The sequence below is a fragment of the Salvelinus namaycush genome, chromosome 4, assembly GCF_016432855.1.
Source record: "Salvelinus namaycush isolate Seneca chromosome 4, SaNama_1.0, whole genome shotgun sequence".
NCBI lineage: Eukaryota > Metazoa > Chordata > Actinopteri > Salmoniformes > Salmonidae > Salvelinus > Salvelinus namaycush.
Genome location: NC_052310.1, coordinates 48333018 through 48346148, shown reverse-complemented (window position 1 = coordinate 48346148; position 13131 = coordinate 48333018). Strand labels below are relative to the sequence as shown.

Genomic DNA, 13131 nt, shown 5'->3' with positions numbered 1-13131 from the left:
TTATTTCTGCGTTTTGTGTCGCGCCTGCAGAGTTGAAATGTTTTCTCTCTTTTGTTTACTATGGTGCTATGCTCAGATAATAGCATCATATGCTTTCACCGAAAAGCCTATTTGAATTTTGACATGTTGGCTGGATTCACACCACGTGTAGCTTTAATTTGGTATCTTTCATGTTATGATTTAAATGAAAGTTTGATTTTTATAGTAATTAATTAGAAATTGGGGCTCTGCATTTTCTCTGGCTTTTGGCCAAGTGAGGCAGTAACATCCCGCCTAAACTCAGATTTTTGGATATAAATATGAACTTTACCGAACAAAACATACATGTATGTATTGTGTAACATGAAGTCTTATGAGTGTCATCTGATGAAGATCATCAAAGGTTAGTGATTCACTTTAACTCTATTTCTGCTTTTTGTTACTTCTCTCTTTGGCTGGAAAAATGGCTGTGTATTTCTGTGGCTATGTACTGACCTTACATAATCGCAAGGTGTGCTTTCGCCGTACATCCGTTTTGAAATCAGACACTTTGGTTGGATTAAAGGGAGGTTTATCTTTAAAATGGTGTATAATGCTTGTATGTTTGAGGAATTTTAATTATGAGATTTCTGTTGTTTTGAATTTGGCGCCCTGCAATTTCACTGGCTGTTGGTTAGGTGGGACGCTACCGTCCCACATACCCTAGAGAAGTTACGGACCTACATTTTATATGTAATTGTTGTAATAGCCTATAGATGAAAAGAAAACTCCCCCCAAAATGTATGCAAAAACGTATGCATTACCACTTTAAGAATGCATTTTTTATAATCTATACCAAATGGTATTAAGCATTGATTTTCACCTTATTTTTACATTCTAAAATGTCAGAGTAATGTGAGCATTGCCTGACTAAATAGACAGCATGCTCCCAACTCAAACACACTAATAAAGTCTGTCCATGTGGCATCTAGTCAGTCTCACCATCTGAGATGATGGGTTACTGTATCATGTTTTAAAAACAAGAAAACGACCAAAAAACGGTTTCCCTTTGTAATGGAATGTATGGAAAATCAAGCCAAAATCCAATGTTGTCTTGCTCATAATATCCTTAAGTGCAATAGACATTATTTACATTTTAGTCATTTAGCTGACGCTCTTTAAGATAGCTACGTGGGGGGGGGGGGTGAAAAGTTATGGTTAAAAAAAAATGATTTGTATTTTTTGTGGGGGGGTGGTCAAGGTGAGGAAGAGGATTATTTAAAATACTGTTTGAAGGTAGGGTTTCAGATGTTTTTGGAAGATGGGCAGGGACTCTGCTGTCCTAGCTTCAGGGGGAAGCAGTTCCACATTTGGGGTGCCAGGACAGAGAAGAGCTTGGACTGGGCTCAGCGGGAACTGCCCTCCCGTAGGGGTGGGATGGCCAAAAGACCTGAGGTGTCAGAACGGAGTGCTCGGATTGGGGTGTAGGGTCTGAGCATAGCCTGAAGGTAGTGATGGGCAGTTCCACTTGCTGTTCTGTAGGTAAGCAGCATGGTCTTGTAGTGGCTGCAAGCTTCGACTGGAAGCCAGTGGAGTGTGCAGAGGAGCGGTGTGACATGAGAGAAATTGGTAAGGATGAAAACCAGGCAGGCAGAATCATTCTGGATATGTTGCAGGTGTTTGATGGCACAAGTTCAGTGTCATCCACATAGCAATGATAGGAGAGACCATGTGAAAATATGGAGACAAGTGACTTGGTGACTAGAGAGAAAAGGGCCTAGAACCATGCCCTGAGGGGACACCAGTCGTGAGAGTACGTAGTGCAGACACAGATCCTCTCCACGTCACCAGGTAGGATGCAATACAAGAATGTGCAGAGCCTAAGACGCCCAGCAATGAGAGGGTGGAGAGGAGGATCTGATGGTTCACGGTGTCGAAGGCAGTGGATAGATGTAGAAGGATGAGAAAAGAGGAGAGAGAGTCAGCTTTGGCAGTGTGGAGAGCCTCCGTGACACAGAGAAGAGCAGTTCCGGTTGAGTGACCCATCTTGAAGCCTGACTGGTTAGAGTCAAGAAGATCGTTCTGAGAGAGATAAATAAAAGAAAAGAATGAGGAGACACAGGTCTATAGTTTGACGTCAGATGAGTCGAGGGGAGCAACTCGGGCCATTTTGACCTCAGAGGGGATGCAGCCAGTGGTCAGGGATAAGTTGAGGGAAGTGAGAAGGTCTCCAGAGAGGGTCTGGAGAAGGGATGAGGGGATGGGGGTCGAGTGGGCAGGTTGTCGGGCAGGTAGACCTCACTAGTCACAGGATGTCATCTGGAGAGAGAGGAGAGAAAGAGGTCAAGGCGTAGGGTAGTTCTCTGTGAGTGAGACCAGTGGAGTCAATAGGCTGAGTGAATGAGTAGCGGATGTCGTCAACCTTTTTTTCAAAGTGGTTGACAAAGTCGTCTGGACCATATGATTTTTGTGGGTTGACACGTTGAAGGTATTGCTTGATGTCTTTCACAGAAATCTGTATATCAACAGCTGGTATGCTGTCTATACTGTCCAAGGCCACTTTCTGCTGCGATGTAAAATCACAAAAAGTCAAACCTACAATAGAAACTGTTAAAATACTTTGCAAAAGCAAGGTAATTTGACAGTCATCCAATGTCTCTTTGGTTTGTAGCCTATGATGGTTTGTAGCCCTTGCCAGGCTTTCTTACTGTCCTTGAAAAGGTTTTATAATTGGTGTTTGTACACTGCTTTGCACTCCTTAAATGCTTTTAAGTAGCCTCTGAATATTTTTCCTTTCCTCTTTACTGCCACCTGATTTAAAACACATTTTTTTCTGGTTGAGGAGTTCTTTTAATTCCTGAGTTACCCACAGTTTATTATTGGGGGAGATATTGCCTTCCTTTTTGGGAATAATGAGATCCTCACCGAAACAGATGTACTCAGAGACGGTATCCGCTGCCTCTTCCAGGTCATCGGCGCTGTCCATCAGAGCTGCCCAATCAGTGGACTCAAAACAGTCATGGAGGGCTTCAGTCCAGCTTTTAATCTCCACCTTTTTAGCCTTTTCTCATTGCAGACGTGCTTTGTAGACTGAGATGAGCTGAACCATGTTATGATCCGAACCCACAAGACAGTAGTGCCTTGGAAAAATACACACCTGGGATGTTAGCAAAACAGAGGCAGAAAGGCTTCATTTCGGGTAGGACATGTAACATATTGCTGATATGATGGTAAGTCTTCAGATAGATTGCACATGTTAAAGTCTCCCAGGATCAGCTTTACTGCTTCAGGTGACTGTCTCAGCCTGGGATACAAGGTCGTGAATCAAGTCTGCAGCTATTTGGGAGTCAGCGTGGGCTACGTAAACAATAAATAATCGGACCTGATTTATTTCCCATGGCAGGTAGTATGGCCGTAGGTTAAGAGCAAGGAGTTCAATGTCTTTATTACAGACCTTGTGCTTAGTTGTAATATGGACAGGATTGCAATATTTCTCATTGATGATTGCACAAACTCCACCAACATCTCTTACCAGAGTTGATGTTTCGGTCCATTCTAATAATTGTTGAGCCATAAAGCTCCACAACGGAGTCGGGATCCTTTTCCGTAAGCCAGGTCTCAGATAGACAGATCAAGCAGGATTGTCAGTACTCTGAGAGGTATTGGGTACAAGCCCGTACGTAGCTCATCAGTCTTATTCCTTATGCTTTGTACATTGCCGTGCATAATAGAGGTGTTCTGAAGGGCTGTTTTTTAATCCGATTCGAAATTCCTCCTCTACTGCCATGCTTCCTTGGTTTAGAAGCCTTTCCTTGGCAACACGTTGATTGTATTAATGGTGGTTGTGCAGCTTGTTTGGTGTGTTTCACAAAAAAACGTACTGCTATTTGCCTCATTATTAATTATCCAATTTAATACAACTAAAAACTTTGTTGGTTAAGGTAGATGACAACTTTAAACAAACAGAAGAGACGAGCACAAATGACCATGTCGCTGCAAGAACAGACGCCACTTTCCATGTATAGTTCCTGACAGGCGCTCCTAACAAACACTAATTGCTAATTGCCTAGCAGAGGTGGAGAGCACACCTCCCTGTACTAATTGCTGATTGCCTAAAAGAGGTGAATCCACTCCCCCTCCAATACAGCCACTGATTACTGGAGATATCAGGAGTCCTCTAGCAATAGAATGAAGCATGGAGCCTGAGAAGCTGGTTATATACACTCAGAAAATAGATTAAACCATTCCCCCTCCAATACAGTGATTACCAAAACAAGTAACAAATTGCCCTGCCCCTTGATCCTGGTTGATGTGTCAACAACTATCTGCAAATGACCAAGTAGGAAGACAGGCAGCACTTAAAGTAGATGGCCCTAGCTAGCAAAAAGACGGTACTAGACCACAACAGATAAAGACAAACAAATTATACTTATCACTCCTGGAGATATCGGGAGTCCTCTAGCTACAGAATGAAGCGCAATACCCTTCAATTGAAATGTCAGGAAATGAAAGCGCCTACATATCTCATAAAATGTTATCATAAATTAAATCACAGAATAATTATATTGGACTTCTAAATTTGCTACCATAACTTCAATGACTTTTCAAGGATCAAAGCGCCTGCTACTGCCATCAAGCTGTACCGGAGCGCCAAGTCTGGGACTAAAAGCCTCCTGAACAGCATCTACACCCAAGCCTTAAGACTGCTGAACAGTTACTCAAATGGCTACCCTGACTATTTGCATTGATCCCCTTTTTATTTGCACTGATTCTCTTGCACCGGCTCTGTGCTGGACTCTACCCACACATACTACACTGGCATTCCAACATACATTTACGTCATTTAGCAGATGCTCTTATCCAGAGCGACTTATAGGAGCAATTAGGGTTAAGTGCCTTAAGGGCACATTGACAGATTTTTCACTAATTTGATTCAGGGATTTGAACTAACAACCTTTCAGTTACCGGCACAACGCTCGTAACCGCTAGGCTACATATACACACATTTACGCACACACACACACTACATACGCTCACGCACAAAACACACACACATGCATATTGATGCCACACACACACTCACACATAGACACATTTAAAAAACTTTCACACTCTTCACAAATGCTGCTGCTACTCTGTTTATTATCTATCCTGATTGCCTAGTCACTTTTACCACTACCTACATGTACATACTGTATTACCTCAGCTACCTCGTGCCTCTGCACATTGACTCAGTACCGGTAGTCCTTGTACAGTATATAGTCTCATTATTGTTATTTTATTGGGTTACTATTTCCTTTAACATTTTTAGCAACTTTTCCGTACTTTGTTGGGTAACTCTGCATTGTTGGGAAAGGGCTCATAAGTAAGCATTTCACGGTAAAGCCTACACCTGTTTTATTCAGGGAATGTGACAAATTAAATTTGTGTTTAATTTTCAAGGTAGGCTATTCCATGATGACTGAATTGTGCATTGCAAATATTCAACCAAGACCTTGAATTGAATTGGTTTGCATACCCATTCTTGCCTTAGCATTTACTGGTAGATATCATAACTTTGAAAATGTTTCCTACAGCTGTTGGTTTTCTCTCCACACAACAACCAGCTGTTTGAGAGCTGCGCGCTATTTCTGCCCGACAGATTATCTATTGACTATATGTGTGCTGCACGCGTGATTAATAATCGACATAACGAACAAACAGTTCCTGGAATCCATCTGTTTTTTAAAATAAATGATGTAGCCTGGATTAAAAATACAATTTATTTTCACTGGCCCAAGCGGGTTTACAAAACCTCCCCTGCATGTCGAGCCCTGACACACACAGACATGGGTATTCCCGTGCAGTTGTTGCCTCTTCAGAAAGTTGGTTTATTTTTGGTCAATTGCATATTACTGTTTTAATATATCACGATGATAAAAAAAAGCTAATTGGGATCAAAAAAGGAACATGACCAGGTAAAAAAATATATATACAGTATATATTTTTTTGACCAAATCAAAATTTGTGTTTCACTGCCAAGTCAAATGGTCGCAAATGCAACTGTTTTGGTCACAGTATCGAACCCAGGTGTAGACTAACAGTGAAATGTTTCTTATGGGTCCTTTTCCAACAATGTAGGGATAAAGATAAGCTATGTTCTCAGGGGGCAATATTTGTTTGTGTGTATACAGGAGTCTGTTTACATGCAACATATAGAACCACTGCCCCCAGACACACACACACTGTAACGGCTTTCCTCCTCCTCTTCATCCGAAGAGGAGGAGCAGGGATTCGACCAAAACGCAGCGTTGTGAAATGACATGATTTTTAATTAACAAAACAGAAAACACGAACGAACACTTGAATAGTTACAAAACAATAAACGACGTAGACAGACCTGAACGACGAACTCACATGAAACACGAAGAACGCATGAACAGGAAAACTGACTACATAAAAGAACGAACGTACAAAACCGAAACAGTCCCATGTGGCGTAACATAACACAGACACAGGAGACAACCACCCACAACAAACAATGTGAAACAACCTACCTTAATATGACTCTCAATCAGAGGAAACGCCAAACACCTGCCTCTAATTGAGAGCCATACCAGGCAACCCATTAACCCAACATAGAAAACACATAACATAGACTACCCACCCAAAACTCACGCCCTGACCAATTAAACACATACCAAACAACAGAAAACAGGTCAGGAACGTGACCGAACCCCCCCCTCAAGGTGCGAACTCCGGGCGCACCCCTACAACTCAAGGGGAGGGTCTGGGTGGGCATCTGTCCGCGGTGGCGGCTCCGGCGGTGGACGAGGACACCACTCCACCACTGTCTTTGTCCCTCTCCTTCGCGTCCTTTGAGTGGCGACCCTCGCCCCCGACCATGGTCCAGGAACCTTCACTAAGGCCCCTCCTACATAGAGGAGACAGCTCAGGACAGAGAGGTAGCTCAGGACAGAGAGGTAACTCAGGACAGAGAGGTAGCTCAGGACAGAGAGGTAGCTCAGGACAGAGAGGTAGCTCAGGACAGAGAGGTAGCTCAGGACAGAGAGGTAGCTCAGGACAGAGAGGTAGCTCAGGACAGAGAGGTAGCTCCGGACAGAGAGGTAGCTTAGGACAGAGGGACAACTCTGTACTAATGGCAGCTCCGGACTGAGTGGCAGCTCCGGACTGAGTGGCAGCTCCGGACTGGAGGGCAGCTCATGACTGGAGGGCAGCTCATGACTGGAGGGCAGCTCATGACTGGAGGGCAGCTCATGACTGGAGGGCAGCTCATGACTGGAGGGCAGCTCATGACTGTAGGGCAGCTCTGGCAGCTCCTGACTGGCTGGCGGTTCTGGCAGCTCCTGACTGGCTGGCGGATCTGGCAGCTCCTGACTGGCTGGCGGCTCTGGCAGCTCCTGACTGGCTGGCGGCTCTGGCAGCTCCTGACTGGCTGGCGGCTCTGGCAGCTCCTGACTGGCTGGCGGCTCTGGCAGCTCCTGACTGGCTGGCGGCTCTGGCGGCTCCTGACTGGCTGGCGGCTCTGGCGGCTCCTGACTGGCTGGCGGCTGCGGCTCCTGACTGGCTGGCGGCTCTGGCGGCTCCTGACTGGCTGGCGGCTCTGGCGGCTCCTGACTGGCTGGCGGCTCTGGCGGCTCCTGACTGGCTGGCGGCTCTAGCGGCTCCTGACTGACGGACGGCTCTAGCGGCTCCTGACTGACGGACGGCTCTAATGGCTCGGGACAGACGGGCGGCTCTAATGGCTCGTGGCAGACGGATGGCTCAGAAGGCGCTGGGCAGACGGATGGCTCAGAAGGCGCTGGGCAGACGGATGGCTCAGAAGGCGCTGGGCAGACGGATGGCTCAGAAGGCGCTGGGCAGACGGATGGCTCAGAAGGCGCTGGGCAGACGGATGGCTCAGAAGGCGCTGGGCAGACGGATGGCTCAGAAGGCGCTGGGCAGACGGATGGCTCAGACGGCGCTGGGCAAACGGATGGCTCAGACGGCGCTGGGCAGACAGATGGCTCAGACGGCGCTGGGCAGACAGATGGCTCAGATGGCACTGGGCAGACGGATGGCTCAGACGGAGCTGGGCAGACAGGCAGTGCAGAAGGCGTTGGGCAGACGGCCGACTCTGACCCGCTGAGGCGCACAGTAGGCCTGGTGCGTGGTGCCGGAACTGGTGGTACCGGACTGGAGACACGCACCTCAAGGCTAGTGCGGGGAGCAGGAACAGGGCACACTGGACTCTCGATGCGCACTATAGGCCTGGTGCGTGGTACCGGAACTGGAGGTACCGGGCTGAGGGCACGCACCTCAGGGCGAGTGCGGGGAGAAGGAACAGTGCGTACAGGGCTCTGGAGACGCACAGGAGGCTTGCTGCGTGGTGCCGAAACTGGAGGCACTGAGCTTGAGACACGCACCACAGGAAGAGTGCGTGGAGGAGGAACAGGACTCTGGAGACGCACTGGAAGCCTGGTGCGTGGTGTAGGCACTGGTGGTACTGAGCTGGGGCGGGAAGGTGGCGCCGGATATACCGGACCGTGTAGGCGTACTGGCTCCCTTGAACACTGAACCTGCCCAACCTTACCTGGTTGTATGCTCCCCGTCGCCTGACCAGTGCGGGGAGGTGGAATAACCCGCACCGGGCTATGTAGGCGAACCGGGGACACCATGCGTAAGGCTGGTGCCATGTAAGCCGGCCCGAGGAGACGTACTGGTGGCCAGATATGTAGGGCCGGCTTCATGACATTTGGCTCAATGCCCAATCTAGCCAATCTATCTCTTCATCCGAAGAGGAGGAGCAGGGATTCGACCAAAACGCAGCGTTGTGAAATGACATGATTTTTAATTAACAAAACAGAAAACACGAACGAACACTTGAATAGTTACAAAACAATAAACGACGTAGACAGACCTGAACGACGAACTCACATGAAACACGAAGAACGCATGAACAGGAAAACTGACTACATAAAAGAACGAACGTACAAAACCGAAACAGTCCCATGTGGCGTAACATAACACAGACACAGGAGACAACCACCCACAACAAACAATGTGAAACAACCTACCTTAATATGACTCTCAATCAGAGGAAACGCCAAACACCTGCCTCTAATTGAGAGCCATACCAGGCAACCCATTAACCCAACATAGAAAACACATAACATAGACTACCCACCCAAAACTCACGCCCTGACCAATTAAACACATACCAAACAACAGAAAACAGGTCAGGAACGTGACACACACACACAAACTTCTTAGATTCTAAGCTAACTCTTGGATGACCGTGACCTCTCTTTCTCTCTGTGAAGACGCTAACGGGATGTCCCATTTTGAACGCTCAGAGAGGGGGGGACGACAAGGTCACTGGAGGAGAAGGCAGCATCACTGGAATGGACCGGATCACTTCCACAATGACAACAGGTGAGAATCAGTAGCTATCCTACAGCATGAAAATTGTAAAAATACCAAACATAACATAGTATACTAGGTGTGCTATATTTAAGCAATAAGGCACAAGGGGGTGTTGTATATGGCCAATATACCATGGAAAAGGGCTGTTCTTAATTATGACGCAACGCGGAGTGCTTGGATACAGTCCTTAGCTGTGGTATGTTGGCCATATACCTCTAACCCCTGAGTTGCTTTATTGCTATTATAAACTGGTTACCAATGTAATTAGAGCAGTAAAAATAAATGTCTTGTCATACCTGTGGTATATGGTCTGATATACCCCTGCTGTCAGCCAATCAGCATTCAGGGCTCGAACCACCCACTTGATAATCGTGAATATAAAGCTCCAGGGTGAAATGATTTACAAAATACCAGAGTGCATTTTGTAAATGACTTAATTTGCCCATTTACACCTAGTCAATGTGGCAATTATAAATATCTGACTGCCTCTCTCCCCCCCCCCCCCCCCCCCCCCCACTCCCACTCCCAGGGGTCCAGTGTTCCAGCAGTATGATGGTTATGCTGGCCCTGTGGGGTTCAGGGTAGGCCCCCGGCCTTTTCCTCCTGTAGGGAGACACAATGGACACACAGGGGCGCTGGACGAGCTCACACTCAAACATATGGCCCAGGACTGCAGCTCAGTGAAAAACCAGCTGCTTACACTCAAGAGTTTATTACAGGTAACACACACTCCCTCAAAGGCTCGAATGTAGTCCTCGGGAACTCAATGTAATTCCAATCTAATCACACTGTTGAGTTGAGCTATGACTATGCAAGTGGAAATCATATCTTGTTACTGTTGTCAGCTCCTTTTACAATTAAATAGATTTAGCGTCCAATAAAATGTAACTTTAGTAGAATAACTATTATGTCAAGGTTTGAGTTTACATTTCGCTAGACGCTAGACTGCTGATGTTTTATCAAGCAGTAGCTTTATAGGAGTTTATCACACATCCAGGTGAGAGAAGGCTTCTGAAGTTGAAAGGCAGTATAAATCTGTATTGCTGCCACAGTGACCCTCTATGCCTACTTGTGAGGATGTAGTAGAGATACACAATGAATCTCTCCCACATTTCCTTAGATGGAGAGATTTCTGGAGAAGAGAACTGGTTTGATATCATGTAATCATAGAAAATAGCTGCTGGCTTTACTGTGCTTTACTGAGAATGTCACATGTCTCATGTCCATGGCTTGCGAGTGAGTGACTGTGGCACATGGTTTTATTCTATGTGTCACTCATCTCTTCTTACCTCTTATTACGACCCTGCTCCTCCCTTGTGGGTTACCTGTGGTACCTAATCACTTAATAGATCTGTCGGTATCAGATGAAACATTCCATTTAACAGAGAGATACACACACACACACACACACACACACACACACACACACACACACACACACACACACACACACACACAGTGTGTGATGTGACGTGTGAGACAGTTAATCAGTAGTGTACAGCCTCGGACTGTACAGCGTCTCATGTCTGGCCCTGTAGGACCCCAATATCTACCTTAGTGTCAGGCTGGTTGATATTGGCTTTGGCCTCACAGCCCTCAACAGATTACATTCCTCCAAAACAAGTCAACTGTGCCCCAAGATTATCTCTGACATGACATGACAAACACATATCGACACACAGTTCACTTTCTGTGATGGTAATTGTATTTGCTTGGCAGAGCTGAGATTCTGTTCGTTATCTCCAAAAAGGTACATCTTTGATAAGGACCAAAGTGATAAATGTGAGTTATCTGTACCCATGTTTGATTCATGTTCATTTGATATTTGACCTCTGACTGTAAAAGAAGTGCTTGTTGCTGCTGGTAATAGTCATCTAATTGAGAAAGTCTGTTTGTTTTCTTTAATTAACAGGGTAGTTTGGCCTTGAGCACCAAACAATTTGTTGGCCCGCCCATGAGTTGTTCTCTTCTTAATTGTTTCTTTGGAGCTGTGATGTTGTGCTCTGGGAAGCAGCTGTAAAATGCGTCTCTACTTTAGTCATAATTGATCTGAGCTATAAGCAACAGGCTGTATCGGTGTACCTAGCTGACTATAGGCAAGCTAGAGTGTCCAAAAGCAGAAAATTACAGTTTTTTGGGGATACACAGTGAACATGTCCCTTTGCTTGAGAAAAGTTATTTTTATGTCTTCCAAACTGCTTCAAGGCCCTTATCAGCCATTCTACAGAATAATCTACAGAAGAAGCTCCCAACTATGTAGCAATTAGTAGTATCATTATAATAACATATAAAATACAATATACCTACAGCTAGTCCTCCTTTCTGCCCAGCATAGTACAGTTCAGAATACTGAATCTTATGTTATGTGTTCTTTCTGTGTTTGTAGATGGAAGACGGTGGCCCAGAGGTTGTTGGGGGCAGTGAAGAGGATAACAGCATGACCCTACAGGTAAGACACCACCTGGAAAAACACTATTTCGGACTTTGAGCCAAAACAAGTAGCATTGTTAGACTAGAAATGAACCTCTGTGTGTGTTTCAGTTGGAGGAGCTAATGAAGGAGGTGTGGAAGCTCAGGGAGGAGCTGAGGAATAAGGAGAGGACAATCGCTCAGCTGACACTACAGCAACAGCAGCTACAGCAACAGGGGGTGAGTCTCCAGGAGGGGTCAGCGAGAGAACGGCAGTCATTCTCTGCCAGTGCACTACAGCTGCTTAGTGCAACATTGGGTTATGTGGGAGTTGTGGTTTTACTCATACCATAGTCAGACAGCTACATATGTGGGAATGGTAACCTCAGTTCTGTTAGCTTTTACCTGGATCCATCAGTGTTGTAATGTTCATTAGTGTTCAGGGGCTAGTGGTCTCGTTAGGCAAAAAAAACAACTGTCCACTGACATTATTCAAATTCCCCATGTACAGTAATACCAAATGTATGGAAGCCCTGAAGCCCAATGCAAAACAAATACAATAAAAATGTAGACTCATTTGAACAACTTAGTATCTCATTCAAATTACATAGTTTTCTCGTTTGAATGACTTAGTAAAAAAAAAACGTATTTTGTCTAATTAGGCCTCATTTCTTATGCAGCTTGTCAGTCAGTGTAAAGGTTGCTGCAGCCATTCATTCGCTGATTCCACCCATTGATATTATTATTTATTGACAGTTCTTTGATAGCCTAAAGCAGGGCTGCTTTGTAATGTCAGAGCATGTAAGTGGGCGAGTGTGGAGGGAGGAGCAGAGCGTAATTCGAGAAGATTTGGAAAATGGTGAAGGCCTTCTCTCCCGCATCTATTTTGCTCTGGTATTGCTCATCCACAAGCTCTGGGTATGCTTTTCCTAACATTTTTTGTTTCCTTTTTCACTGTCACTTTTAATTAAGCCTATTCGGTTGTAATTATTTACCCTACCCCGCACACAGTAGCCTATATCTAGTTTATATTCTACTTTCTAACATTAGGATATGTCGTTTCTATTTTGAAGGACTTCAAATGTATTAACGCATGTTTCAAGTAGGCAATACATAGGCTGCTGTAAAATGTAGAAACACCATAATATAATAATATATTTAATGAAGCTAAAATTTCATAAATAAATCTTAAAAAATAAAGGAAAGGGAATAAATCATCTGAAACGGCAACGGTCAAATGATTTGCACACAGAAGCGCCACCAAGCTTCACATGTGCATTGAGTATGGGAAATGCGCTCTACAAATTAAATATTTATCATGACACAAGGCGAGACCCAGATGCAGACTCAGGAGGCAGA

The 13131-nt window shown here is 45.3% G+C and overlaps 1 protein-coding gene across 1 annotated transcript; it reads left to right on the top strand.

The window, feature by feature from the left end:
* Positions 1 to 9179: 9179 nt before the first annotated feature.
* LOC120045901 (serine-rich coiled-coil domain-containing protein 2-like) lies at positions 9180 to 12198 on the top strand. Its single transcript, XM_038990830.1, has 5 exons — positions 9180 to 9372; positions 9893 to 10082; positions 11750 to 11812; positions 11905 to 12012; positions 12127 to 12198. The coding sequence occupies exons 1-5, from the start codon at positions 9230 to 9232 to the stop codon at positions 12196 to 12198; spliced, it is 576 nt and encodes a 191-aa protein (XP_038846758.1). The 5' UTR covers positions 9180 to 9229.
* The last annotated feature ends 933 nt before the right edge of the window (positions 12199 to 13131 follow it).

Bases quoted from the DNA above. Each gene is read 5' to 3' on its own strand.
- LOC120045901 (XM_038990830.1), top strand. From the start codon at position 9,230: ATGACCGTGACCTCTCTTTCTCTCTGTGAAGACGCTAACGGGATGTCC. The intron at 9,373-9,892 runs GTGAGAATCAGT...TCCCACTCCCAG, and splicing joins CACTTCCACAATGACAACAG to GGGTCCAGTGTTCCAGCAGT. The intron at 12,013-12,126 runs GTGAGTCTCCAG...CTCATACCATAG, and splicing joins AGCAGCTACAGCAACAGGGG to TCAGACAGCTACATATGTGG.